Source organism: Ursus americanus, chromosome 32 (assembly GCF_024610735.1).
Source record: "Ursus americanus isolate L20-20 chromosome 32, mUrsAme1.1.p, whole genome shotgun sequence".
Lineage (NCBI taxonomy): Eukaryota > Metazoa > Chordata > Mammalia > Carnivora > Ursidae > Ursus > Ursus americanus.
The window spans coordinates 33,655,993-33,683,716 of record NC_142158.1 but is presented as its reverse complement, the minus strand read 5'-3'; the positions used below and the strand labels follow the sequence as shown (position 1 = coordinate 33,683,716).

Sequence of the window (27,724 nt, the reverse complement as noted above, 5' to 3'; positions counted from 1 at the left end):
CCTTTTGAATATTCTAACTTAATGAGCTGATATTTGGGGTTTTTGCCACTTCTGAAGAAAGCTAATTAAACGAAGTAGAAAAACTCTAAGGGAAAGAAGACAGGCTATGGATACTTACTTTTTTTAATTTAAATTCAATTAATTAACATAGGTGTATTATTAGTTTCAGAGGTAGAGTTCAGTGATTCATCAGTTGCATACAACACCCAGTGCTCATCATATCACATGCCCTCCTCAATGTCCATCACCCAGTTACTCCATCCCCCCCCCCGCCCTTCTCCCCACCAGCCACCCTCAGTTTGTTTCCTATGATTTAAAGTCTCTTGTGGTTTGTCCCTCTCTGATTTTGTCTTGTTTTATTTTCCCCTCCCTTCCCCTATGATTCTCTATTTTGTTTCTTAAATTTCACTTATGAATGAGATCATATGATAACTGTCTTTCTCTGACTGACTGATTTCATTCTCTGACTGACTGATTTCACTTCGCATGATACCCTCCAGTTCCAAGGCTGTGGATAGTTATCTAAGCTCATAGTTTCTTAGCCTTAGCACTGCTGGTATTCTTGGTTACTGAAGGCTGTCCCGTGCACTGTGGAATGTTCAACAGCATCCCTGAGCTCCACCCACTAGATGCCAGGGGCATCCCCCATGCTGCATGACAACCAAAGATGTCTCCAGACACTTTAAGCATGCTGTGCTCAAACAAAAAAAGAGCGAGAGCGAGAAAGATTAACATAGCAGGCCCGAGACTTGTTTGCAACATCGGTCCTTGGTTGGCATCTGATTTCCACCATTTGTGCAAATGAGGTAGTGCTTGCTCTCCTTCAGTGAGTCTGGAATTTGGGTACCTGCTAAGCAGAAGGCACCTGCTTGAGAACATATCTACTATAATACTATAACTCAGACATTATAACTAGCAAAATTACCTGGTAATGGTTTTGCTGTTTTCCCACTGTGCTTAACTTCATAAATATTTTCAAATATTGATATAAGTTCTTTGACAGCTTCTTCCACATGCTTACTTTTGTGGTTTAGAACATCAGCCCATTCTTTTGTGTACGTCTATTAAATAAGGCAAGGACTAGTAATTTACAGATGCTTAAAAATGCTGTAACAATTATTAATATAACTTTAATTTCTAAAAGGATAATTAACACCACTTGAAAATGACTAGAGGTAGTTGCCAATAGCATAATGTTTTAGATCCGAAACTGTCAACGGCTAAAGGCATAGCTATTAAGGCCCAAGCAAAGAAAAGGAGGAGAGAAAAAGAAAAACTCAGTCTTTGACTTTTATCTGACTGAATCACCCATAGACATGTACATTCACATTTATGGTGACTGGCCCGGGCTGGCTCAGTCGGTAGAACGTATGACTCTTAACCTTGGGATCATGAGTTCAAGTTCCATGTTGGGTACAGAGTTCACTTAAAAAAAAAAAAAAAGAAAGCTGAAGAACAAGAGGGGTAAGGATGTCAAAACTTGAAAATGAGAAGTAGTTTCAAAAAAGGACAATCCTAAGAGTTGCTCTGAGATTCAAACGAGATAAGGTTTTAGAGTGAGCCTGACGCTCACCTACGCCAGGCATCAATTTAAGAGCTTCACATGAAATAACTCATTTAATTAAAGGACGGCCACTTGGAGTAGGTAATATTATTGTCCCCATTTCAGAAATGAGAAAACTGAGGCTCAGAACGAATCAGCAACTTATCCAAGGTCACACAGCAGCTGGGGAACACAGGAGTTTGAAACCGGTACTGTCTGATTTTAAAACCTTTGCTCTGCCTTTCTGAACTTTTCTAATAGGCTTTGGGAAGAAATTAAGAACTAATTAAATTCAGAAAAGAAAACTGGCCTATAAAATTGAACAGGTCTTTTGAAATGTCTATAATGTCCATACATTTTAGGGAAGAGAAAAATAAATGGGAGCAGCCAACGCGGGCCTTCAAACCCACTTCTGCAAAGAGACCTGAGGCTGTCTATGCAAACCTCTGCCGCCAAGACAAGCCTCAGAAAGTCCCCTATTTCTCGTGGACTGCCCTCGCATGTTCCTTTCTTGGCTGCTGGATTGAGAGAGCTGCTTCTAAGTCTCTCGCTCTCTTTTATCCCACTTCGTGTGTATCTGAACCCATCCTCACATTTTCTCAGTCTCAAAAGAAATGCTGTTCCTCCTCCTACCTGAAGATATTCTCTGATCCCCTCCCCACCCCAGCAACTCTTCCCACCCGTTTCCATCACTCATTCATTCCATCCTTGCTGGTTTATTCAACACAGTGGTTAACACTGGAATGACAGTGCTGAGAGACACTTCAGACGAGCAGGGAAACAAGCACCTCTAAAGAGACAGAAAACAGATAAGTGGCTGCCCAGGGCTGGAAGGGTTGAGATGAAAAATGTTCTAAAATTGCCATGATGGTTGCCCAACTCTGTGAATAAGCTAAAACCACTGGACTGCACAGTTAGAATTGGTACATTGTATGTTGTGTGGATCCTATCTCCATAAAGTCGTTAAAAATAACAATTCGTGCCAGAAATGATTTGAGCCAGGAGCTGGGGAAAACAAATGAAGAGGGGAAATGAAAGATGGGAAAGTGAAGGCAGCATGAATGGGAAGTTGGGTTGTGAATGATAAGTGAAGGGAGATGTGGGAAGGTTTTTGTTTGTTGGCAAGGAAAAGGCAATAGAACATATTAGACTGCTAGTAGGAGGTGTCCGGTGGAGGGGAAAAATGGAGATTGAGAAGAGAGGGAAAAAGACTGGGGGAGAAAGGTTGCCAAGAGGGCAAGAAGGCGTGGGATTTGGGGCCCATTTGGAGGACTGAGATTTTGAAAAGAGGTCAGAACTTTTTCCATGGGCCGTCTTAGAACTCAGTGAAGAAGAGACTGAACTGAAGGGCAGTCCAGGGACAGATTGGAAAACTGTCAAATTGATTTTATTTCTTTTTTTTAATGAGATACAATTCATAATACAATACCACAAGAATTATTCTTGTAGAGTGTACAAGTCATTGGTTTATAGTCATTGGTTTATATATGCAGAGAGTCGTGTAACCATCACTGCTATTGATTTCCAGAACATTTTTATCTCCCCCCAAAAGAATCTCCATACCCATTAGCAGTCCCTCCTCATTCACCCATCCTCACAGACCTGGCAGCCACTAATCTACTTTCCGACTCTATGGAGCCAAGTTGATTTTGTTGAAATAACTATTAATACCCTTTAATGTATTCACCAGTTTTCCTATCATAACTTGGATCACATTTCCCTGATTTTCTATTCTGTTTGTATACCTATTGAGATACAGATATGTCAGTCAGGGTTCAGTCAGGAAAACAGATGCCACACCAGCTATTTTAACCGACAGAATGAGAAAATGTAATATAGAGAAGTGACTAAACAACTGTTAAAGGACCAAAGAAGGCAAAAGGGGACAAAAAAGTCACACGGAGAGTTATTGCAGGAAGCAGCTCCTGAACCTGGGGTGTGCGAGAGCCAAGGCAAGAGGCTGGAGTCTTTAGAACCTGGAGCTGGGAAGTGAGGGAGCTACTCAGCTGGTGCTACTGCCTTACAGAGGGGCCTGGTGGTGTTGGCACATCTGAGAAGCACAAGAAGCTGGCTCTGGAAGGGCTGGAAAAAGCTAGGACCTACGATTAACTGCCACTGCCAGTCAAGAGAGGTTGTCTGACTGTATTGGGAACAGGAAGAAAAACAGGAAAGAGCAAGTCTCTCCTCTCTCCTCCACCCTCCTTCTAGCACCACTACTGGCAAAACCTAAAAGGGAGCCAGGTGGCTAAAGATAAAATACTTTCCAGAGTCCCAGCCTCAGCAAATAGAGCAAAAGATCCAATGTGAAGCCGGTGGACGATAGCTTTTTATTAATGAACATCATCTCTCCTAAAACCACAGTTAGATGCTCCAAGTCAAGGACCACTTCCCTGACTGCAAATATCCCTGATTCCCAAATATGGCTTGAAACCACTGGTTGGCCCACACTAACCTCCCCCCAAAATAAGCACTATGTATGGTGTGTTTCCAAAACTTACTTCTGTCCATAATATTAACAGACTTCCCCTGTCATTATAAATTTCACTCTGCCTACATTATAATGGCCCACCTGACGACAGGTTTGTGGAAAAGCAGCCCACAGATTACTAGACCTTGGTCCCGCTGACGCAAGTGACTGGGGCATACTGATTGGCAAAGCACTCTTCAAAAGTCCACCTCTTGACGTACAGTGTGGAGACGTATCACTTACCTAATAGTAATAGCTTCTTCTGTTGTGATATCAATACAATCACCACATTCAAACCCGGTCACACTTAATCTATTCCAATTTCCTTGATTTGTGTGATCTGTTTCTCTTTCTATGCATGTAAAATTTCCTTGTTAGTGTGTTCAAAGTAAATTTTATCTGGTAGTGTGAAGTTTTCCCCAATGAGCAGTTAATAATGTCACAACAGTTACAGGTACATACCAACAGAAAATGATTATCATTGTAAATCGGACAAAAAGGACACTGATATAGGTATTCCCCACTCCTTTGTATTCTACTCATTTTTAAGTTAAAACCTGGTATGAAGTGCATATAGTCAGATTCTAGAATGAGTGAGAAGAAAATGGCAGGCAGGAAATTACCCCTAGCTCCCCCGGGGCAGGAAATAAGAGACTTCTTCTTTGGAAAATTTCAGGTGCTCAGAAAAGAACATTTCGTCGTCTGAAGGGCTGTCCCTCCTAGAATAATATGGAATCCAGGAAATAGAGCAGACAGGGTGAGTCCCAGGTTAGTAATTTTGCAGCTGATCTAGAGACTAATCAACCCAAGTTAAAAACAGGTATTAGGAGGGCTCTGAGAGGAAGTCTCTTGGGGGAAAAATGGGACTCTGATGTAATAGTGTACTTGAAAGATCATGTGAGAAGAAAGGCATTAGAAACCCCAAGAAAAACAAGAAAGTTGCATAAGAAAAAATATATTATGTACAATACATGGTTCTGCATTGGCTAATATTTATATAGGCATAATTAAGTGCTGCTATTTACCATTACTGATTAACTAAAAATAATTTTATAGCTATATTGAGAGGACAAGGGAGAAGTGATAGAGGATAGGGTCAAAGAGCTAAATGCTCACTTATTAAAGCAGGAAGAAAATAATGTGCAAATTTGCCAATTCAAGAAAGAGTGCCCCAAGTATACTATCTGGAGATGCAGAAATAATACTATAAGGAATACCTAAAAGTTTAAAATAAGTGCTTTTCCTAGGACCCAGACTGTGATCTCCATATACCATTTTCCACTAATAACACAGAAAGGAATGAGGGCTGACTGGAGAAATGGGTGATTCCAGATCTGGGACAGGAAATGCACAAGATGAGCCTATGATATCATATTGTTCCAGAAAGCAAGGAAGCTTTCAAAGACTACTGGAGTCATATAAAAAATGTAGAAGCCAGCCTGAAGGATTCCACTGAACAAAGATGGAAAAATTTTAACACCAAAAAGACATTTTCCACAAAGATATACAAATGGCCAAGAGACACATGGAAAGATGTTCAATGTCACTGATCAGGGAAGTACAAATCAAAACTATAAGATATCACCTCACGCCTGTCAGAATGGCTAAAATCAAAAACACAAGAAACAATTTTTGGTGAGGATATAGAGGAAAAGGAACTCTTTTGTACTATTGGTGGGGATGCAAACTGGCACAGCCACTGTGGAAAATAGTAAGGACATTCCTCAAAAAGTAAAAAATAGAACAACTCTAGGATTCAGTAATCGCACTACTGGGTATTTACACACACACACACACACACACACACACACACACACACAAAATACTAATTCAAAGGGATACATGCACCTCTATGTTCGTTGCAGCACTAGTTATAACAGCCAAATTATGGAAGCAGCCCAAGTGCCCATCAATAGATGAATGGATAAAGAAGATGTGATATATATAAACAATGGAATACTACCCCACCATAAAAAAGAATGAGATCTTTCCATTTATAGCAACATGGATAGAAACGAAACAAGCGATCAAATGAACAAACAGACAAAAAAAAAAAAAAAACAGAAACAAACTGATAAATACAGAAAACAAACTGGTGGTTGCCAGACGGGATGGAGTGGAGAGATGGATAAAATAGGCGACGAGGATTAAGAGGTACAAACTTCTACTTATACATCCATCACAGAGATGTAAAGTACAGCATAGGGAATATAGTCAATAATACTGTAATAATGTACAGTGAGAGGTGGTGACTATGCTTATTGTAGTGAGCATTGAGTAATGTATAGAATTGTCAAATCACTGTGTTGTTCATCTGAAACTAATTTAACATTGCATGTCATGTATACTTCAATAATTAAAAAAGAGAGGCACCTAATCATATTTTCTTCCTGAAAAACAGTATATTGTACCAGCACCATTTAAATAATCCATCATTTTTCCCATTGAACTAAAATATTACCTTTGACATGTATTAATTTTTTATTGTGATCTTTTTCTCCTAGATTCTTTATTTTGTTCCTCTAAATTATATTTTTTTTCTGTTAATGCCACATTGATTTGATTACAATGGCTTTAAGTATTTTCAATTTTTATTCCCTATTCTTCCTTATTCATCATTTTAAAATAATATAATTTAATTCAGTTTATAAAAATAAATGTATAGGAATTCTAATTGAAAGTGCATTAAATTTACACAGTAATAGGCAAAGAAAATGACAGATTTTTCACAGTAGGTTAAAAACAAAATCCAGCTAAATGTTCTTTAGAAGAGAAAACCTAAATAGGAGAACCCAGACTGGTTGAAAAAAAACAGAATAGAAAAAGATATATCTGGAACATAATAACCAAAAAAGTCTTTTGTAGCTAAAATACTGTCAAATAACATAGTCTTCAAAGATTAAAAGCTTAACAATGATAGAAGGAACAAATGGCCAGGAAGACACAATCATTTTAAACTTGCATGCTCCAAGAACAGGATGTAAAAATGGGTTATTTAGTGTTGTCTCTGTTACAGCCAAGGTCCCAGTGCTGAGAACAAATGACTTTAAGATCCTACACATTATAAAGAAGGCAGTTCTTGAATATGGTAGCAGTGGAGGCAACCATCAGCCCCTTGCCCATCTTGAGATTTTAGAAAGGAAGCTTGATCATTAGTAGAGATGAGGTAGAAATAAGTGTAGGCTGTTGGTTAGAATGCAAGTTGGTACAGCCACTTTGGAAAACAGTGTGGAGGTCCCTTAAAAAGTTAAAAATAGAGCTACCCTATGACCCAGCCATTGCACTACTGGGTATTTACCCCAAAGATACAGACGTAGTGAAGAGAAGGGCCATATGCACCCCAATGTTCATAGCAGCATTGTCCACAATAGCTAAATTGTGGAAGGAACCAAGATGGCCCTCAACAGATGACTGGATTAAGAAGATGTGCTCCATATATACAATGGAATATTCCTCAGCCATCAGAAAGAACGATTACCCAACATTTGCAGCAACATGGACAGGACTGGAGGAGATAATGCGAAGTGAAATAAGTCAAGCAGAGAAAGACAATTATCATATGGTTTCACTCATTTATGGAACATAAGAAATAGCAGGAAGATCGGTAGGAGAAGGAAGGGAGGAATGAAGGGGGGTAAACAGAAGGGGGAATGAACCATGGGAGACTATGGACTCTGGGAAACAAACTGAGGGCTTCAGAGGGGAGGGGGGTGGGGGGACTGGGATAGGCTGGTGATGGGTGTTAAGGAGGGCACGTATTGCTTGGTGCACTGGGTGTTATATGCAAATAATGAATCATGGAACACTACATCAAAAACTAAGGATGTACTGAATGGTGACTAACATAACATAATAAAAAATTATTATTAAAAAAAAAGAAATAAGTGTAGGGTACTTCAAAGGAACGACTCAGAGACTTTGACCTATGTCCTCTAGAATTTGCACATGGAGGGGCTGACCCATGCCTAAGTTGTCCTAAGGCAAGAGGCCAGCTGGCTACCCAAACCTCTAAAGGCAAGAAGAGGCTGCATTTCCACAGAAAGAGGGGCAAAAGCACTTGTATCCCATGGGCTGGACTGGACCCCTTGAGATAGAGCCACCCTTGGTTGACACAAGCAGGGTGACCCAAACCAACAGGGTGAGTGCAGGTGAAGCACACGGCAGGAAAGAAAGAAAAAAAATCTGGTTCAAGCCATAAAGTGAGTGTTTCTGAGAGAGACTGCTATGTGCAAGGCCTCAAAAATGGCTAGACAGGATTCCTGTCTCTGTGATTTTGAGCCAATGGTGGATAAATAGGTACTCAAAGAATTTCAGTATATTGTGATGCTGAGGAGGTTAGGTTTTGTCCTGTAGGGACTGGATGCCACTGCTGTTGAAGGATTTAAGATCATGAGTGGCAATGTGGAGAATGGATATGACGGGGCCAAATATGGAAGCAGAGAAACCAGTTAGATCATAACACCGATTGCTAAACTCAGAATGAGCCTTAAGGACCTGACATAGGAAGGGGGTAGTAAGTATGGAAAAGAAGAGGCAATTCAAGCAAACTTGGAGTAAAAGGCAAAACCTCGCTAAGCCTTAAGACTGACTGGATTTAGGAAATGGGAGTGAGGAAAGGAGTCCAGATGACTCTCAGATTTCTGTGAGTGGCTTAAGGGAAGGTTTGTGATAATTAAAACCAAGAGGTACTCAATATTGTCCACCGAAGGAAGAACAATGAACCACTGCTGGAAACCCAGGAGACTCTAAACTGAGGTTGAGGATATTAGTAAGATCATGTCTAGGGTGTGGCCTGGGATCTTTATATGCTATTGACAGAGATTTCCACTCTTAGATTATAAATTCACATTTTAAGTTTATGAGCCAGGATTTCCACAATTAAAACATAATACATAAATGCATACCTCATTGAGCATCAACATATCTTCCACTTTGGTAGCACCACTTTCAGGCAGGGAAATTAACACAGTTTTCGCTATCTCCTTTAGAACTGTATCAATATGCATTTCACACAAGTCACTGATCTACCAACAAGAAAAAAAATGTAGAGGAAAACTCTTCTTTCATCCAAATGTACTTGAGTCATGAACTAATTTAGAGGGCTATGTCTAGAAACTTGGGTCCTGAGCCAAGCACAGCTTGGTGGAAATTTTAGGAGTACGTCTGCAAAGCAGTCTCGATGTGGAACTGAGTTTTATACAGCAGCATCATGGGCCATAATCTCACATGCGTTATCTCTTTTAATCCTTACTCTAGTCCATGACTCACTCACTATCCAAGTCACACAGATAAAGAAGCAAAGGCTCAGATCAGTAAAGTAACCTGGGAAGGAACGCACAGATAGCATAAGGCAGACCTTTGTAGCTAGGTTTAGCTGACTCCCAAGCCTCCACGTTTTGTGTATTGGACCATGCTGCCATCACAGACCAGCACATCTAAAAAGGCATGCGTGTTCCATGGAGCGAAGTTCTCAGAAATCAATAGACAGTCTCCAATTAAATGAATGCCTCATCTAACTAATGGTAGATGTATTATTATTAATACTTAAGCACTCCGTTCTGCCGTCTCCCACAGTCTACCATTATCCCATTTTCTAAACTGCCCGGTGGAGTCAAACTACCATTTTAACGTACTGAAGGCAAGTAATTCAGAGACAAAAACAAGGCAACCCTAAATGAAAAGGGCCTAAAGTAGCTACAGAAACAGAAAGCATTGTATTTTTAACTTAATAGGAGTCCTTTTAGTTAAAAGTTACACCCCTTAGGGGCACCTGGGTGGCTCAGTCGTTAGGCATCTGCCTCCGGCTTGGGGCGTGATCCCGGGGTCCTGGGATCCAGCGCCACATCAGGCTCCCTGCTCCGCTGGGAGCCTGCTTCTTCCTCTCCCACTCCCCCTGCTTGTGTTCCCTCCCTCGCTGGCTGTCTCTCTCACTGTCAAATAAATAAATAAAATCTTAAAAAAAAAAAAGTTACACTCTTTAAATAGCTTTCATAGTATGGTGACTAACATAACATAATAAAAAAATTAATATTAAAAAACAAAACAAAACAAAACAAAACACTTAGCCCTATTAGTCACTGGAAGAAAACAGAAGATATAAAATCTGTCACTAATTTTGCAAAAAATCATAACAAAGATCTTTCTGTTTCCCAATAAAATAAATAAATAAATAAATAAATAAATAAATAAGTAAAAGCCTATTTTGAAAGTTGCAAACACTGAAATAAATAAATAAATAATAAATAGCTTTCATAGATAATCAAACTACTCCTTATAGCCTGAGTATGAATGTACGTAGTTTTTTAATTTATGTTTTTTTTTTATTTTTAAAGATTTTATTTATTTATTTATTTATTTGACAGAGAGAGAGACAGCCAGCGAGAGAGGGAACACAAGCAGGGGGAGTGGGAGAGGAAGAGGCAGGCTCCTAGCGGAGAAGCCTGACGTGGGACTCGACCCCAGAACGCCAGGATCACGCCCTAAGCCGAAGGCAGATGCTTAACCGTTGTGCCACCCAGGCGCCCCATTTTTTTAAAAAATGTATCTGTCATACCTTCTTTAAAAGTTGATTGAACATATCCAAAACTGAGTCAACTTCTTGAAAGAAGCTTTCCAGTGTTAAAGATGACCATGTTAATATTGTGAGCCCTTGTCTCAACACAGATTCCACCTAGAAAAAGAAAAAAAAAAGTAGCAGCTTCCATGATTAACAGGAACATCTGTGTTTATAAAGAAGGCTTTCTTTTATTACCTGGAAATATTATAGGCTATATTTCCTTAATTATATTTCGCTCCATTATACCTGGTAAAGGTGACTTTGTTTTTTAATCATCTGTGGCTGTCCATGAAGAATCATGGATTCTTAGAAAGTGCTCATTATTGAGATTTAGTTGTTTTTCAAAGGCAACAAAACTTGTTGACAAGAAATCATTCTATAGGAAAAATAGAGCTATAATGTTGAACTAGAAAGACAGAGGATCTAGGCAAGAATAGATGTTCTAAAATCCATAATCTGTACAACGGGGATCTAATTTTAAACAACAGGGAAATCAATATAAACCTTCAGCATTACCAACCTTTTTCATCTTAGGGGTCATCAGATTGACAAACACCGAAGGCACTTCCTGACATAAGTCATCATAATATTGCAGAAGACCCTGTTGGAAGTCAAAATGGTATGCGTGACTTTAATTTATTTTAAAGCAAGTCATATTTTGATTCATACCAGGAAGGTTTCATTATACCTGTTTCCTTATAGTCCTGCCAAGCTTAAGGCCACCCGCCTATATTTATATTAATTTACCATACTTTTTCCTCCCCTGTAAATTACCTTAGCATCTCCTTTAAACAGCAAGTCAGTGGAGCTTTCTAGAGTTGCACGTTTCATATTTATTATTTAATTCTCTTTCTACATTTACACTATTTCAAATAACTTGGATAATTATCTTTTCATGATATCTGTCATTATACATTTCCCCCCTTTCTATTACTTGTCTTCTGACACATTATAAGCATATTTCTTTTCTTGAATCAAAATAAATGTATGCACAGTTAGAGTTAAAAGGCTTATCTATTTTCTTTTAGACATTCTCTAGAGATGAATCATAATGATCAATTTTTGATCATTTTGTAATTTATTGCATGGTGTGATGGGAAATGTGGATTCAAGTTAATTCTGCCCCAAATAAATAATATTAAGCTGTTTTGACGTTTACTTAATAGTTTTGAAGTTATTAATTCCTTTCCTCCTTTTCTGTTCCCAATCTCCTATTCGCACATCAGTATTTTAATACTATAAAGAAGAAACAAGGGAATATAACACTGTATGTTAACTATACTGGCATATAAAAATAAAAAAAATAAATAAAGTAAAATAAAGAATAAGCCAAGGAACAGAATAGAGATCCCAGAAATAAATCCATGTGCATATGGTCAATTAATGTACAAAGATGCAAGAATATACAAAGGAGCCAATACTATACAATAATAAAAGGGCAGTCTTTTTAATAAATAGTGTTGGGAAAACTGAACAGTCACATGCAAAAGAATGAAACTGGACACCTATCTTATAACACACACACACACACACACACACACACACACACACAACTCAAAATGGATTAAAGACTTAAATTTAAGACCTGAAACTGTAAAACTGCAAAAAGAAAACATGGGGGTCAGCACCTTGACATCGGTCTTGGCAGTGATTTTTGGATTTAACACCAATAGCACAAGCAACGAAAGCAAAAATAAACAAGTGGACTATATCAAACTCAAAGCTTCTGCACAGCAAAGGAAACTATCAACAAAATGAAAAGGCAGCCTATGGAATGGGAGAAAATATTTACAAATCATGTATCTGATAAAGAGCTAATAGCTGAAATATATAAGGAACTCACTCACACAACTCAATAGCAAAAAACTCCAACAATCCCGTTAAAACATGTGCAAAGGAATTGAATGGACATTTTTCCAAGGAAAACACACAAATGGCCAATAGGTACATGAAAATGTAGTCAATATCACTAACTGGGAAATGCAAATCAAAACCACAATGAGATGGTACCTCACACTTGTTAGACTGGCTGTTCTCAAAAGGAGATAACAAGTGTTGGCCAGGATATGGAGAAAACGGAACCCTTGTGCACTGCTGGTGTGGATGTAAATTGGTGCAGCCACTCTGGAAAACACTATGGAGGCTCCTCAAAAAGTTAAAAACAAAAATACCATATGATGTAGCAATTCCACTTCTGAATATAGATCTAGAGGAAATGAAATCAGGATCTCGAAGAGATATCTGCACTCCCATGTTCACTGCGTCATTATTTATAATAGCCAAGATATAGAAACATCCATCAATAGATGAAAGGATAAAGAAAATAGGGTATATATACAATGGAATATTATTCAGCCATGAGAAAGAAAGACATCCTGCCATTTGCAACAACATGAATGGACCTTGAAAGCCTTATGCTAAATGAAATAAGGCAGAGAAAGACAAATACTGTAGATCTCACTTATATGTAGAATCTTAAAAAGCTGAACTTGTAAAAACAGTAGAAAAGTGGTTGTCGGGGGTTGGGGGTGGGGAGGCAATAGGAAAAGGTTGGTAAAAGGGTACAATCTTTCAGGTATAAGACGAATAAGGACTGAAGATCCAATGCATAACATGGTGTCCGTAACTGATAATACTATATCATATAATTGAATTTTGCTAAGAGAGTAGGACTTAAACATTCTCACCAAAAAGAAACAAATATATGTGTATATATTAACAAATATATACTGTTTCTTTTTGGTTTAATATACATAATATATATTTTATATAATATATATATAATATATATATATGTCATATATATGTGTATATATTAACAAATATATGTGTATATATTAACAAATATATACTGTTTCTTTTTGGTTTAATATACATAATATATATTATATAATATATATAATATATATTATGTATATTATACATATGAGGTGATGAATGAACTACATGAGAGGAATCCTTTCATAACATATATTTATATCAAATCATTATGATGTACACTTTAAATATCTTATAGTTTTGTCAACCGTACCTCAATAAAGCTGAAGAAAAATGAAAAGAATCAACAAAGTAACAAATTTCCTCTCAATACCACATCAGCACAACTGCACCAATGTATTTCTCTTTTACAAAAAAAAAAAACAACTCTCCTTCAAAAACAATTTTATAAAATATAATCTATCTTGGGCTCCTGGGTGGCTCAGTCAGTTGGGCATCAGACTCGGTTTCGGCACAGGTCGTGATCTCAAAATCGAAGGCTCGAGGCCCGAGTCAGGCTCTGCGCTGAGTCGGCTTCAGATTCTTTCTCCCTTTGCCCCCTGCACCTGCTCACACTTGTGCACGCATGCGTACGCTCTCTTTTTCACTCACTCTCTCCCAAATAAATAAATAAAATCTTTAAAATATATGTATATAATCTATCTCACCTGCAAATGCAATTTGTCTGCTTTCAATTTACTTTCCAATTTTAGCAATTTCTTTGCCTGTTCTGGTACATCCAGCTTCATTTTTATCATGCACTTAGTTTCCCGAACAACTTCTAGAATTTTGGGATCAAAATTAACCAGCAATTTCCCAGTTTCTGGGTGTCGCACAAAAAGTGTGGCTTGTAAAGCTACAAATAAATGATTACTGACATTAGTTTTTCTGGATTTCCTTTCTGCTTCCAGCCGCGTTTACACACCTGCCTTCCCCACTGGCTACCGACTTCTCATTGAATAAGAGTGTTGGATGTCCCAGGGGATGAAGCATAGCATCTGACGTGTAGTCAGCGCTCAAAACTTAAATAAGTGAATGCAGAATGTCTGCAAACTCATAAAAACAGATCGGGAGAGATAAAGATGAATGAAGAACAGACAGCCTTCGTGCTATGAACTGCAACACTTTTCTGAGTGGGTCTAAGAGAGCTATAATGCAATGTAGTTTCTTGTCACAGGTTGTGATTTCACCCCTGGGCGAGAACTGGAAGGTGTGCACGACTATTAAATATGACATACCTCACGTGACAAACCTTTTTCCACAACGACCCCCAAAGTGCTTTAAAGAATTAAGCCTCCGTTGTGAATGTCTGGTAACTAAGCTCAAGATCAGTGAGAATATTTATTAAACACCATGGTGTTGTGAGCTTCTAAGATATAGAGGAAGAATTTTTTTTATGCTACATCTCAACTACTACCCGAACATCATTCATATAAATAGGAATTTGCAGGCATGCTTTTTATTATGAATTGAAATATATAATCCCTTAGCTTATTTGTTATCCTAACATGAATTACTTCTAGAGTCAGATGAGTATGTGCTAGCTTAAATTATATCTCATATTAACAAACACTACTAACATGAGACTTTCTTATGTATCTTCCAAGCCTCGCGTTACTTCAGAGAATGTGGCTGCACCGAATTTCTTGTAAAATGAAATAGTCTATATATTCCTTTGAAGTTAGTTGACTTTTACTCATCAGATAAAATTAGTCTTGAAATGGTTCTTAATGATGCTGGTTGCATGAGGATTTCAACTAAAAATTTTTCCTAATTCATTTGGAATCTTTTTAAATTGGACTGGAAATCATTTATCCTCCCAAGCAAATTCCAAAATAACCTTGGAACACTCATTTAATGAAATCCTTAAGGCTGTACTGAGCTTTCTTGAAAGGACAAAATGGTCAGCAAAACCACTAAGAATAACGACAGCCAGCAAGTCAGCTCCAGGACTGAGTGACATTTCATTAAACTTTATAGAGCAACCATCGAAAAGAGGCCAATTCCAGGTCCTCAATTATTACTCTGAGTTCCTATATGGTTAAATATAGCCATGTCAATATAATAAGAAGTCTTGCGGAGCAATTCATTTCCACTAACCTGTGTTCATGGGAAAGGCAGATTTAAATCCCAGCTTTACCACTTCCTAGCTGTGGGATGAGCTCGTGCAAGTGACTTAATCTCTTAGTGCCTCAGTTTCCTCATCTATAAAATGAGGATAATTACAGCTCCTTGTAGGGTCGCCATGAGGATTAAAAGAAGCTGTGCGTATAAAGTGTTTTGACAAAGCCTGGACTGTGTAAGCATTCATTATCGCTGACTGTTATTTAAAGGATACAAAGATGAAACAGAGAGAATATCCTTGGAATGTGAAGGAGAGATGAGACAGATCCCTAAAGCTGTGTCATGAGAAAGAAGAGCAGATAAATTGTGTAGAGGACTCCGGAGGAGGAAGACATTACTTTCTGCTGTGGAAGAATCAGGAGGGGTTATATGGAAGAGGTGACCAGTGAACTCGTTTTTGAACATGTGCGCTAAGAGGAAAAACCACCAGGACAAAAGAAAAGTAGAAAAACGTGTGGTATTGTAGAAGCAAGATAGTCCCTGCTTCATACTAAAGTTAACAATTCTGTTTTGTCCTTTTCCATAATGTGAACTTTCAGTTCTCTTGATGTTCCTTGAGAGTGTTGCTCATTAGCTGGTTTTCAGTAGGGTCCTTGGGTCCTACCATAGTCATTACCCAGAAACAGCTGGCCTGGTACTAGTGGCTTCTTAAAGGCTAAACTAAGGGGCCAGCTGGGGAAGACAACCTGCAGGTCGGGACCCTGTCCTCCAGGACGGAGACATGAGCAAATCAATGGCTGGCAACAGTGACGTGTCCTCAAACAGCTAAAATATATGGGTCTGGAACCACGAGGCAGAAAAAGAGTGGCCCCTCTTAGACCACCACTTCCAGTGACCCAACCACAGGATTTGTGCTTTCTGTGTCTGCATTTTGTACCCTGCTGGAGTGGGGATCCTGGCATGTGAGGGAGAAGGCTTTCTGTCCGGGGACACAGTCGGGGTTCCACCAAGATTATAGATAAGAGCTTAAGGTTAAGATGGGACAAAGCAGGAACCTGAACCGACCAACAATTGAGCCCCCACAGTAACACACACCCCAGGTGATGGCAGCATGGATGCATGGTGGCTTGAAACCATCCATCCCCTGCCTCACAGCAGACTCCGCCCAATGCTTTGGCACCTTGCAGAGGTACTTAGACACAACCCTAATACTGTGACTTTCCTGGAGCTCAAAAGTGAAGTTCAATTTGGTTATAGAAAAAGAATGGAAGGGAGGGACGAAGACAAGCAAAGCGCAATTCTTTCTCCCCTGATCGGGACTGAGATTTGAATCTATAACATGACAAAACTGAGCATGAGGGGCACCTGGGTGGCTCAGTCGTTAAGTGTCTACCTTCAGCTCAGGTCATGATCCCAGGGTCCTGGAATTGAGCCCCCCCCCCCACCGCCCCGCATCAGGTTCCCTGCTCAGCGGGAAGCCTGCTTCTCCCTCTCCCACTCCCCCTGCTTATGCTCCCTCTCTCCCTGTCTCTCTCTCTGTGTTAAATAAATAAATAAAATCTTAAAAAAAAAACAAAACCAAAACTGAGTATGAAGACTTCCCCTAAATCTGTGGAGAAATATCTATGAAGGGTCTCAAAATTTACTTTTAAGTACTGTTTTTTTTAGTGGGAAGTCACAATCGAAGTATACCAACTTTAAGGTGATGGCAACTTTTGCTTACAAAATCAGAATATTATTAACAACTGTAAAAAAAATAATTGTATCATCTCCAAATCTAAATCTAACCATCATAATATTGTATCAAAGGGATGTAAAAATTCTCCAGAACCATGACTTCATTCAAAATCACCCAACACCCCCTCCATAGCATCACTGCGTTTCATATACACACCATACTGTAACTGCGAGACCTCTCTGACCCAGGCTGTGTGATAGACCACCTCAAATTCCACCAGAACATAGGAAATTTTGTTATACTGACGAATAACAGCTTTACCTTCCGCGCTTGACAAAATTTCTGAGTTTTTCTGTTTTTGTAAGGGGAAAAAAAAAGATTTATAATTAAAAGACTGCCGATTGTTTTCATATCCCAATCAGAAAGCTGTTGGTATTTAAAATATCACCAAGTAATTATGCCTTAGATTTTGTCTCAGAGTAAAAGAGATGTGAGGAAAGCCATACAAACTAGAGACAGAAGTAGGGAAACGTTACTGGTGGAAAGGGAATACTGGAAAAGGAAATAAAGGATTTAAGAAAGAAAGGTCTCTAGCCTTAACAGCTGGCCAGGCTGAGAGCCTCTGCCTTCAATTCTCTATTCCCTCCCTACGATTCTGGATATCAGTTTTGTATTTTCTATACTGTGTAGGTTTGAAATATTTAATTAATAATAATATTAAATAAAAAGGGAAAAAAAGATACAATGGACTGATTTTCCTTGACCTGTGAGTATCAGGGAAAATCTCCAAATTCCAGCACTGAAAAAAAAAAAAAGTAACTGTATATCAAAGAACAAAAACCAAATTTCTTTATATAAACATTGAACGTTTTATGTTTCAATTTGCAGATGTCAAAAACAGGGCAAACTTGGCTCTGTCATGCAGAGTCCATCAGCAAAGGAGTCCCCACCCTGGCTGCTTTTTTAAGGCCCAGCTTTGAATTTTTTTTTTTTACAAAGAGTGAGAACAGTGAAATGATCAACAGCAGCCAAACGGAAACAATAAAAACTTAACATCCAAGAATGCTTAAATGCTAAAATTACTTGCCAGACTATGTTCGGTACTTATTTTGTTCTTTACTTAGGCATAAGATGCCGCCCGAAGCAAACCAACTGTTTTGTGAGTCTGTTTCTTTATGAAAACCAAACCAAACCAAACCAAACACAAAGAGAAGGCAAACTGGCAATTTCAGAGTGCCAACGGGGCCTAAGAGTGTCCTGGGGCTTTGTAGAAATCTAATAAGTTTAAGGAAACAGAAGAGGCATGTACTCTATTAATACTTTGCTCTAGATCTCAATTCTTTAATCAGGAACATACTAAGAGGGTCTTCACCTTCACTAACACAAGTCAGCAACCTGTCCGTCCACGCATAGAAGGAATCTTCAGGACTACGCCTAGACTTCATTGTTTTCAAACAGTGACTATTTAAAAGCCTTGATGAAGTATCCTATATTACTAAAAGTCATAAAGTTGTAAGATTCTCCCCCTTAAAGATTAACTGTAATGAAGTGAGCTTTCCTACCAAAACTTGAGAGAATTGGCTTAGTGTCCCTCAAGCATATTTATAAACTAAATTTTCTTTGTCTCGGGCGCCTGGGTGGCTCAGTCAGTTAAGCATCTGCCTTCCTCTCAGGTCATGATCCCAGGGTCCTGGGATCGAGTCCCACATCGGGCTCCCTGATCAGCAGGGAGTCTGCTTCTCCCTCTACCCTTTCCTCCTGCCCATGCTTTCTCTCTCTCAAATAAATAAATACAATCTTTTTTAAATAAATGAATAAATAAATTTTCTTTGACTCATGAAAGCATTAGCTCTAACTACTTGATTGGACATCAAACATTACAGGATAAAATATATGTCTTGTATTAAAACCATGATAACCCTCATACGTAAATGTAACTATTGACTTACAAAGAAATAGTTGATGGGTTCGCTTATCCGACGATAGAGCTGCCTCACCCAAAGTATTTTTCCTGCTACAGGGGGCATGTTGCGAGCAAGAGGAGGGTCATCTTTTTGAGAATGATAAAGCTGTAATTAAAGATCTGGTATTAATGTTTAAAATTCAGTACAGCGGAAAAGGCAAAAAAGTATTCAATACATTTGTATTCCCATGTTTTATACACAGGAGGTAGTCAATAAATATGTAAATGCACTTCAGAGATAATCTGTGGCTCAGAAACTATGATGTTTACAATATATGACATTTAATTCTCTCTTAACCCTTATTTCCCATTACATATATATTTTTTCTGTATTTTATCCCCGGTTTTCAGGAGATCTTCAAAGAAGGGAGCATATAAACTACGCTATATCTGTTATAATCTTCAGAGCCCATATTTCTGTATGCAGAAATAGTAACTTCAATGGGCTTTCCTATACACACATAAATGCTGTTGCAGAAAACAAACCAAAACAGTTGTTAAGAGCATGGGGATGTAAATCTGGCTGTCCAATGACATACACTGTCAACACCTCCCACAAAGAGGGGGCGCATCGGAGGTACTTAGCAGTGAAGGGATCATTCTGAGAAGCTTGGCACAAGATAATAATGGCAAATACTTTCATAATACTTTGCTTTTTTGTACTTAAATACTATTCTACTATTTTGTACTAAAATACACCCAAGGGCGCCTGGGTGGCTTAGTCGGTTAAGCATCTGCCTTCAGCTCGGGTCATGATCTCTGGGTCCCGGGATCGAGCCCCACCTTGGGCTCCCTGCTCATCGGGGAGTCTACTTCTCTCTCTCTCTCTGACCATCCCCACTGCTTGTTCTCTCTCTCAAATAAATAAATAATAAATAAAATCTTTAAAAAAATAAAGTACTATTCTATTTACAAACATGATCCTTGCCTTCTTAGTAGCTTCAAGTTCAGCCACATAATACTGAAGAATACGCTCAATTGTATGGTTTATTTCTGACTGAAGACAAGGGATTTGCAGTTTCTGGAATCTAAAAGTAATTGAAAGTGAATAATTCAAAGGTAAATGAGAAACATACTTAAGAATTGCTGCCATCCTAAAAATCCATTCATTCACTCACTTTGACAAGTACTCGTACCAAGCCTCATCCGTGGTCCCAGGACACAGTGAGGAACACGACAGGTTCCAGCACTCTCGGAGCCTCCAGTTATGTTATTGAAAATGCAGATTTCACCAGGAGTTACATAAATAATTATTTATTTATGTACCAGAAATGCATATATCAGGGGATCCCAGCCAAGTCTGGGAAGTCAAGAAAGACTTCCCTTAGAAGGAGAAATTTAAACCGAAATTGAAAAGATGCAAAGGGGGTTGGCTTAGCAAAGGTGGAGGCCAGCACAGGGGAACCCAGCCAAGTCTGGGAAGTCAAGAAAGACTTCCCTTAGAAGGAGAAATTTAAACCCAAATTGAAAAGATGCAAAGGGGGTTGGCTTAGCAAAGGTGGAGGCCAGCACATGGAGCATCCCTCTGCCAGTATTAATGCTCCCATAATTCCAAATGGCCATATCATAACAATGATCCGTTGGCCAAATATCACTTCCCCTTTCAGACCAAGTGATCCACAGGAAGCACTAGGACAATAACGTCCTGATAATAAAGTGAATTTACACCAGCATACGACAGGTAAAAAGAGAAACAGACGGACAAAAAGGTAGAGAAATAGAAAGAAATCACCAAGAAATTAGTACTGCCATCTACCTGCTCAGTACTTTCATTTGTCAAAATCATAAGTCTGGCTTGACTCTTTCAGCGGTGCCATGAGGTAAGGTCTCACAGGTATGTTCCATCATTACAGAGACGTGGAACTCTAGCAAAATGGGCCCAAACCCGGAGGCACTGGCTCTCAGGAAAGGTTTCCCAAAGGGTCCCTAACATAGGCCATGAGCCCTCCCTGAGCTCGAAGAAAATGGCCTGTAGTTCAGGCTGTCCTTCCTGCCCTTCGGGGGAGCATTGTTGTCAGGATAGAGGAACAGGAAGAAGCAGGAGCACTCTGGAGGGAAAATGGGAAGTTTGAGGATCTACTGCCCTTAGATAATTTCACTTTTGGAAATCCTTGCAGTTTGCAGAATTAAATATTATTTGCTCCCTTTCCAATAATGTCTATGAAATTAACCTCAAAAATATTACATAGCTGGAGGAAAAATCATGTGAAATAATTTCATTTTCTTATTGGAAGACTTTCTGCTTCAAAAAAATGCAATGAAAAATATCATACTATATTTCACATTTTTACCAGTTTACTTAATGGTAATTGAAAGATTAATGTTTATAAGTCTTAAAGTTTACAGAGGAGAGATTTCCAAAAATATCTTATTTGAAAATATATTTTCGATACAAAGTTATCACACCCAGAAACTACACTGCTTAATAAATACCTTTGAAGAAGCTGAAGGGCCTGCTGAGAAGATAAGATTTTTCCAAAAGTACTGTTCATAAATGCTTGTATTTGTATCTAAAATAAAATATTAATATTCCATTGATTTGGGGCATTAAGGAAGAGATTGTTTTTGCTTAACAACAATTGATGATTTTTTTACAGAATCAAAATAGCCTGATACACACCTACCATCTAACATCTAGAACTGCGCTATCCAGCATGGTGGCCACATGTGGCTACTGAGTACTTGAAATGTCACTACTTGGAAGGAAGATGTGCTCTAAAGTAAAATACACACTAGATTCCAAAGGTTTAGCACATACACACAACAAGAATGTAAAATATCTCAATGATTTTTATCTCAACATGTAAAATGGTAGTATTTTGAATATTTAGGTTGAAAAAAGTGTATTACTAAAATTAATTTCACCTGCTTCTTTCAGTTACTATTCATGTGGCTCTAGAAAAATTAAAATTATATATGTGGTTTGCATTTGCTGTTTATTATTTATTGGATATGACCAACCTAGAGATTTATAAAAAGAGTGTATGTCCCTTACCAAGCATATTTCTTGAAACATCTAGAATTTCTAAGCATATTGGGAGAGGAACATAAGACAGTATAGACACCCAAGGTCAACAGGTGTCATTTTCCAACACTGCTGCTCTCAGAAACCTCTTTGCAGCATTAAGGAAGAACAAGAAGAAGAAAATATTTTTCTAAGACTCCCACCATCTTTAGCAATGAACTCCAAACTCCTGGTACCCAACCAATGGAACTGATGCACTCTTTGCAAATTACCTTCACTTATATATTGCTATAGTCTACTAATATAGGCCATGTTTATTAATAAAATTTGGGAAAGGAAGGAAAATTTAAACACTGACACCTCTTTGAAAATATTAAAAATTTAAGATGACCTCTAAATACACTGAAAGCTAAAATTTGTATCTAAGACCACAGAAAAGCCTTTATAATATATAATCTTTATTAATAAATCATAAAAATATGGGATGCAGCAAAAGTAGTTCAAAGAGGGAAGTTTATAGCAACACAGGCCTGCCTCAAGAAGCAAGAAAAATCTCAAATACACAACCTAACCTTATATGTAAAGGAGTTAGAAAAAGAAGAATAAATAAAACCCAAAACTAGCAGAAGGAAGAAATTAATAAATATTATAGCAGAAATAAATGACATAAAAACTGAAAAACAAAACAAAACAAACAAAAAAACAATAGAACAGATCAATGAACCCAGGAGCTCATTCTTTGAGAAGATCAACAAAACTGATAAGTCTCTAGCCAGACTCATAATAGAAAAAGAGAGAGAAAAAGGACTCAAATAAACAAAATCACTAATGAAAGAGGAGAAATAACAACCACCCCTACAGAAGTACAAACAATTGTAACAGCATATTATGAAAACCTATATACCAACAAATTGGACAACTTAGAAGAAATGGATAAATTCCTAGAAACATATGACTTCCCAAAACTAAAGTAGAAAAAAATAGAAAATTTGAACAAACCAATTACCAGCAATGAAATTGAATCAGTAATCAAAAGACTCCAAATAAACAGCAGCCCAGGATCAGACTGTCTCACAGGCAAATTCTACCAAACACTTAACGAAGAGTCAATACCCATTCTTCTCAAACTATTCCAAAAAATACAAGAGGAAGGAAGACTTCCAAATTCATTCCAAGAGGCCAGTATCACCCTGATACCCAAACCAGATAAAGACATCACAAAGAAAGAGAACTACAGGTCATTATCTGTCATGAATAGAGATGCAAAAGTCCCCAACAAAATACTAGCAAACCAAATCCAACAACACATGTAAAAAATCATATACCATGATCAAGTGGGATTTATTTCATGGATGCAGGGGTGGTTTAATATCCACAAAACAACTGATGTGATACATCACATCAGTAAGAGAAAAGGATAGAAACCATATGACAATTCAATAGATGCAGAAAAAGCATTTGACAAATTATAACATCCATTCATGATTTAAAAAAAAAAAACCCTCTGCAAAGTAGGCCTACAGGGAATATATCTCAACATAATAAAGTCCTTATACAAATAACCCACACCCAAAATCACACTCAGTGGTGAAAAACTGAGAGCTTTTACCCTAAGGTCAGGAATAAGTCCATTCTCAACACTTTTATTCAACATAGTACTGGAAGTCCTAGCCACAGCAGTCAGACAACAAAAAGAAATAAAAGGCATTCAAATTGGTAAGGAAGAAGTAAAACTCTCACTATTTGCAGATGACATGACACTATATATAGAAAACCCTAAAGACTCCACCAAAAAACTACTAGAACTGATAAACATATTCAGTAAAGTCACAGGATACAAAATCAACATACAGAAATCTGTTGCATTTCTATACACCAGTAATGAAGCAGCAGACAGTGAAATTAAGAAAACCATCCCATTTACAATTATATCAAAACCAGTAAAATATCTAGGAATAAACTTAACCAAAGAGGTGAAAGACCTCTACTCTGAAAACTATAAAACAGTAATGAAAGAAATTCAAGACAACATAAAGAAATGGAAAGGCATTCCGTGTTCATGAGTTAGAAGAAGAAATATTGTTAAAATGTCTATACTACCTAAAGCAATCTTCAGATTTAATGTAATCCCTATCAAAAGACCCACAGCATTTCTCACAGACCTAGAACGAACAACCTTAAAGTGTGTATGGAGCCACAAAAAAACCTAAATAGGCAAAGCAATCTTGAAAAAGAAAAAACTGGAGGTATCACAATTCCAGATTTCAAGTTATATTACAAAGTGGTAGTAATTAAAATGGTATGGTACTGGCATAAAAATAGACACATAGATCAATGGAATAGAACAGAAAACCCAGAAATGAACCCACAATTAATATGGCCAATTAATCTTCGACAAAGGAGGAATGAATATACAATGGGAAAATGACAGTCTCTTCAACAAATGGTGTTGGGAAAACTGGACAGCCGCACGCAAAAGGATGAAACTGGGCGACTTTCTTTCACCACACACAAAAATAAACTCAAAATGGATTAAAGACCTAAATGTGAGCCCTGAAACCATAAAAGTCCTTGAAGAGAGCACAGGCAGTAATCTCTCTGATACTGGCCCTAGTAATATTTTTCTAGATATATCTCCTGAGGCAAGGGGAAAAAAAAGCAAAAACAAACTATTGGGTCTACATCAAAATAAAAAGCTTCTGCACAGCAAAGGAAACAACAAAACTAAAAGACAACTTACTGAATGGGAGAAGATATTTGCAAATGATGTATCCAATAAAGGATTAGTATCCAAAATACATGAAGAACTGATACAACTCAATACCCAAAAACAAATAATCCAGTTAAAAAATGGGCAGGGGGCACCTGGACAGCTCCAGCGCTTAAGCATCTGACTCTTGATTTCAGCTCAGGTCATGATCTCAGGGTCAGGGGATCAAGCCATGCATCAGGCTCCATGCTCTCAGGCTCCATGCTCTCAGGCTCCATGCTCTCAGGCTCCATGCTCAGCATGGAGCCTTCTTGGGGTTTTCACTCTCCCTCTCCCTCTGCCCCTCCCTCTGCTCTCTCTCCCTCTCTAAATAAAATAAAATAAAATAAAATAAAATAAAATAAAATAAAATAAAATAAAATAAAATAAAATAAAATAAATTGTTTAAATGGGCAGAAGACAGACATTTCTCCAAAGAAGACATACAAATGGCCAACAGATACGTGAAAAGAGGCTCAACATCACGTATCATCAGGGAAATGCAAATCGAAACTACAATGAGACATCAGAATGGCTAAAATCAACAACACAAGAAACAACAGATGTTGGTGAGGATGTGGAGAAAAAGAAAGCCTCTTGCACTGTTGGTAGGAATGCAGATTGGCGCAGCCATTGTGGAAAACTGTATGGAGGTTCCTTAAAAAATTAAAAATAGAACTACTCTAAGATCCAGTAATCACACTACTGGGTATTTACACAAAAATGACAAAAACACTAATTCAAAATTTTACATCCTCTATGTTTACGGAAGCATTATTTACAATATCCAAACTATGCAAGCAGCCCAAGTGTTCATCGGCAGACGAACGGATGAAGAAGATGTGACATATAAACACAAGGGAATATTACTCAGCCATAAAAAAGAATGAAATCTTGCCATTTGCAACAACATGGACAGAGCTACAGCATAATGCTGAGTGAAACAAGCCAGTCAGAGAAAGACAAATACCATATGGTTTCACTCATATGTGGAATTTAAGAAACAAAACAAATGAGCAAAGGAAAAAAAAGAGAGCGAGACAAACCAAAAAACAGACTCTTACCTATAGAGAACGAACTGATTGTTACCAGAGGAGAGGTGGGTGGGGGGATGGGGGAAATAGGGGATGGGGATTAAAGAATACACTTATCATGATAAAAAATAAAATAAAATGATAAAAAACAAATTATAAAAATAATTTAAGTGAGGTGTCTGTTAAGCTTCTGACTTTGGTTCAGGTTATGACCTCAGGGTCCTGGGATTGAGCCCCGCGTTGGGCTCCCCACTCAGCGAGGAGTCTGCATGTCTCTCTGCTTCTGCCCCTGCCCCTGCTTGTGTGTGCGCTCTCTCTCGCTCTCTCTCTCAAATAAATAAAATCTTTTAAAAATTTAAGCATTAAATTAAAAAAAAAAACTCACAAACTTCCATTGCCATAAAGATGTAACTCCCAAAGCATTTTAGAAGCAAACTCCACCCTGCCCAACTAGCCAAACACTATAAGCAGTATAACTAAAACATATCTTAATATCAAATAGTTTAACTTTCAAAAACTGAAAGGAAATCTATGCCAAAACCAAAACGTATTGTTAGAATTTTAGGATCATTCTTATTTATATTGCCCAGATTACCTTAATATGATTTTTAAAGAATCTTTAAAAAATAAATGAAAAACATATATATATATAATTTTCCTCACCTTCATGGCAAGAATTTCAGATTCAGGAAGTGGACAGAGTATACTCCTCTCCCTCTCTCTACCTCCAGGACATTCTGCAGCAAAGAGGAGACCATTCCCTGGGGCTAAGCCTGGGTTTACAGTAGTTTACAGTAAGATAGTAACTGAGGTCATGTAAGCCCAAAAGGTGGGAGTGAAATATGTTGCGGTCTCACCAGACATACTCTTTCCAAGTATCCTTCATACTTCTGTGTCCCTTAAGCTATGACAAACAGGATGAGGTCTTCTTTAGAGCTGTCCTCTAAGCTGCAGAGAGATGTGGCCCTAAAGTACAAGGCCAAGGGGAGAGTGCTCCATCTTCCTAACCTGTCCTCAACTCTTCATACTTAAAACAAAGAATAAGGATTACACATTTTCTCTTAGCCTGCAAAAATGACATTGGCTCTGTGGCACAACAAAAATCAAATACAAATTCCAATGCAAACTAAAAATGAACCCCAGCTATAATAACCCCTTGGGCTTCTGGTTATTCATTGATATCTTTTATTGAATATGCTCATTTTTCATTAAAAAAAAAGATGGAAGGGGCGCCTGGGTGGCACAGCGGTTAAGCGCCTGCCTTCGGCTCAGGGCGTGATCCCGGCGTTACGGGATCGAGCCCCACATCAGGCTCCTCTGCTATGAGCCTGCTTCTTCCTCTCCCACTCCCCCTGCTTGTGTTCCCTCTCTCGCTGGCTGTCTCTGACACTGTCGAATAAATAAATAAAAAATCTTTAAAAAAAAAAAAAGATGGAAAATACTTTGTGGACTAGTTAAAAAATTTTTCACACCAGCAAATAGTTTTAATCAATTACACAAGAGTAACTTCTAATAAATAGTAAATATGTGAATTCCAGTACTATTGGTTACATTTCAGCTTTACTAAAGTAAAAGTATGTATAATTACTTACCTCTAAACCATTGATTTTTGTCATGAACTCTGAGAAATCTGTATCAAATTCTGTCCTTCTTGGATCCAGAATGTCATATTGTTTTTTCTTAACCCCTTGATATATGTTTTTGAATTTTATTGACATAATATCTATTCCCTCTATGGTGGAATTACTCAAGGCTGAATATGTTTGCACGATAGTTATCATTTCTGTAATCTTAAAAAGAGAAGTGTTATTTTAGAAATGGGATATTAGCATCCTTCCCTAGAATAAACTGTTTATGAGTCATTAATTTAAAAAATAAACCAAGGGACACCTGGCTGATTCAGTTAGCAGAGCGTGTGACTCTTGATCTTGGGGTTGTGAGTTTGAGC

At 38.0% G+C, this 27,724-nt stretch overlaps 1 protein-coding gene across 1 annotated transcript in view; it reads right to left on the bottom strand.

The window, feature by feature from the left end:
• The window catches only part of DNAH8 (dynein axonemal heavy chain 8), a 377,771-nt gene that overhangs the window by 287,065 nt on the left and 62,982 nt on the right, over nt 1–27,724 (bottom strand). Inside the window, exons 12-21 of the mRNA XM_045786311.2 lie at nt 27,369–27,566; nt 21,462–21,538; nt 19,957–20,056; nt 19,015–19,134; nt 17,282–17,417; nt 13,992–14,179; nt 11,087–11,167; nt 10,564–10,680; nt 8,915–9,034; nt 926–1,061 (exon numbers count right to left, since the gene is read on the bottom strand). Coding sequence (XP_045642267.2) covers nt 926–1,061; nt 8,915–9,034; nt 10,564–10,680; nt 11,087–11,167; nt 13,992–14,179; nt 17,282–17,417; nt 19,015–19,134; nt 19,957–20,056; nt 21,462–21,538; nt 27,369–27,566 — 1,273 coding nt within the window. The remainder of the gene's footprint in view (nt 1–925; nt 1,062–8,914; nt 9,035–10,563; nt 10,681–11,086; nt 11,168–13,991; nt 14,180–17,281; nt 17,418–19,014; nt 19,135–19,956; nt 20,057–21,461; nt 21,539–27,368; nt 27,567–27,724) is intronic.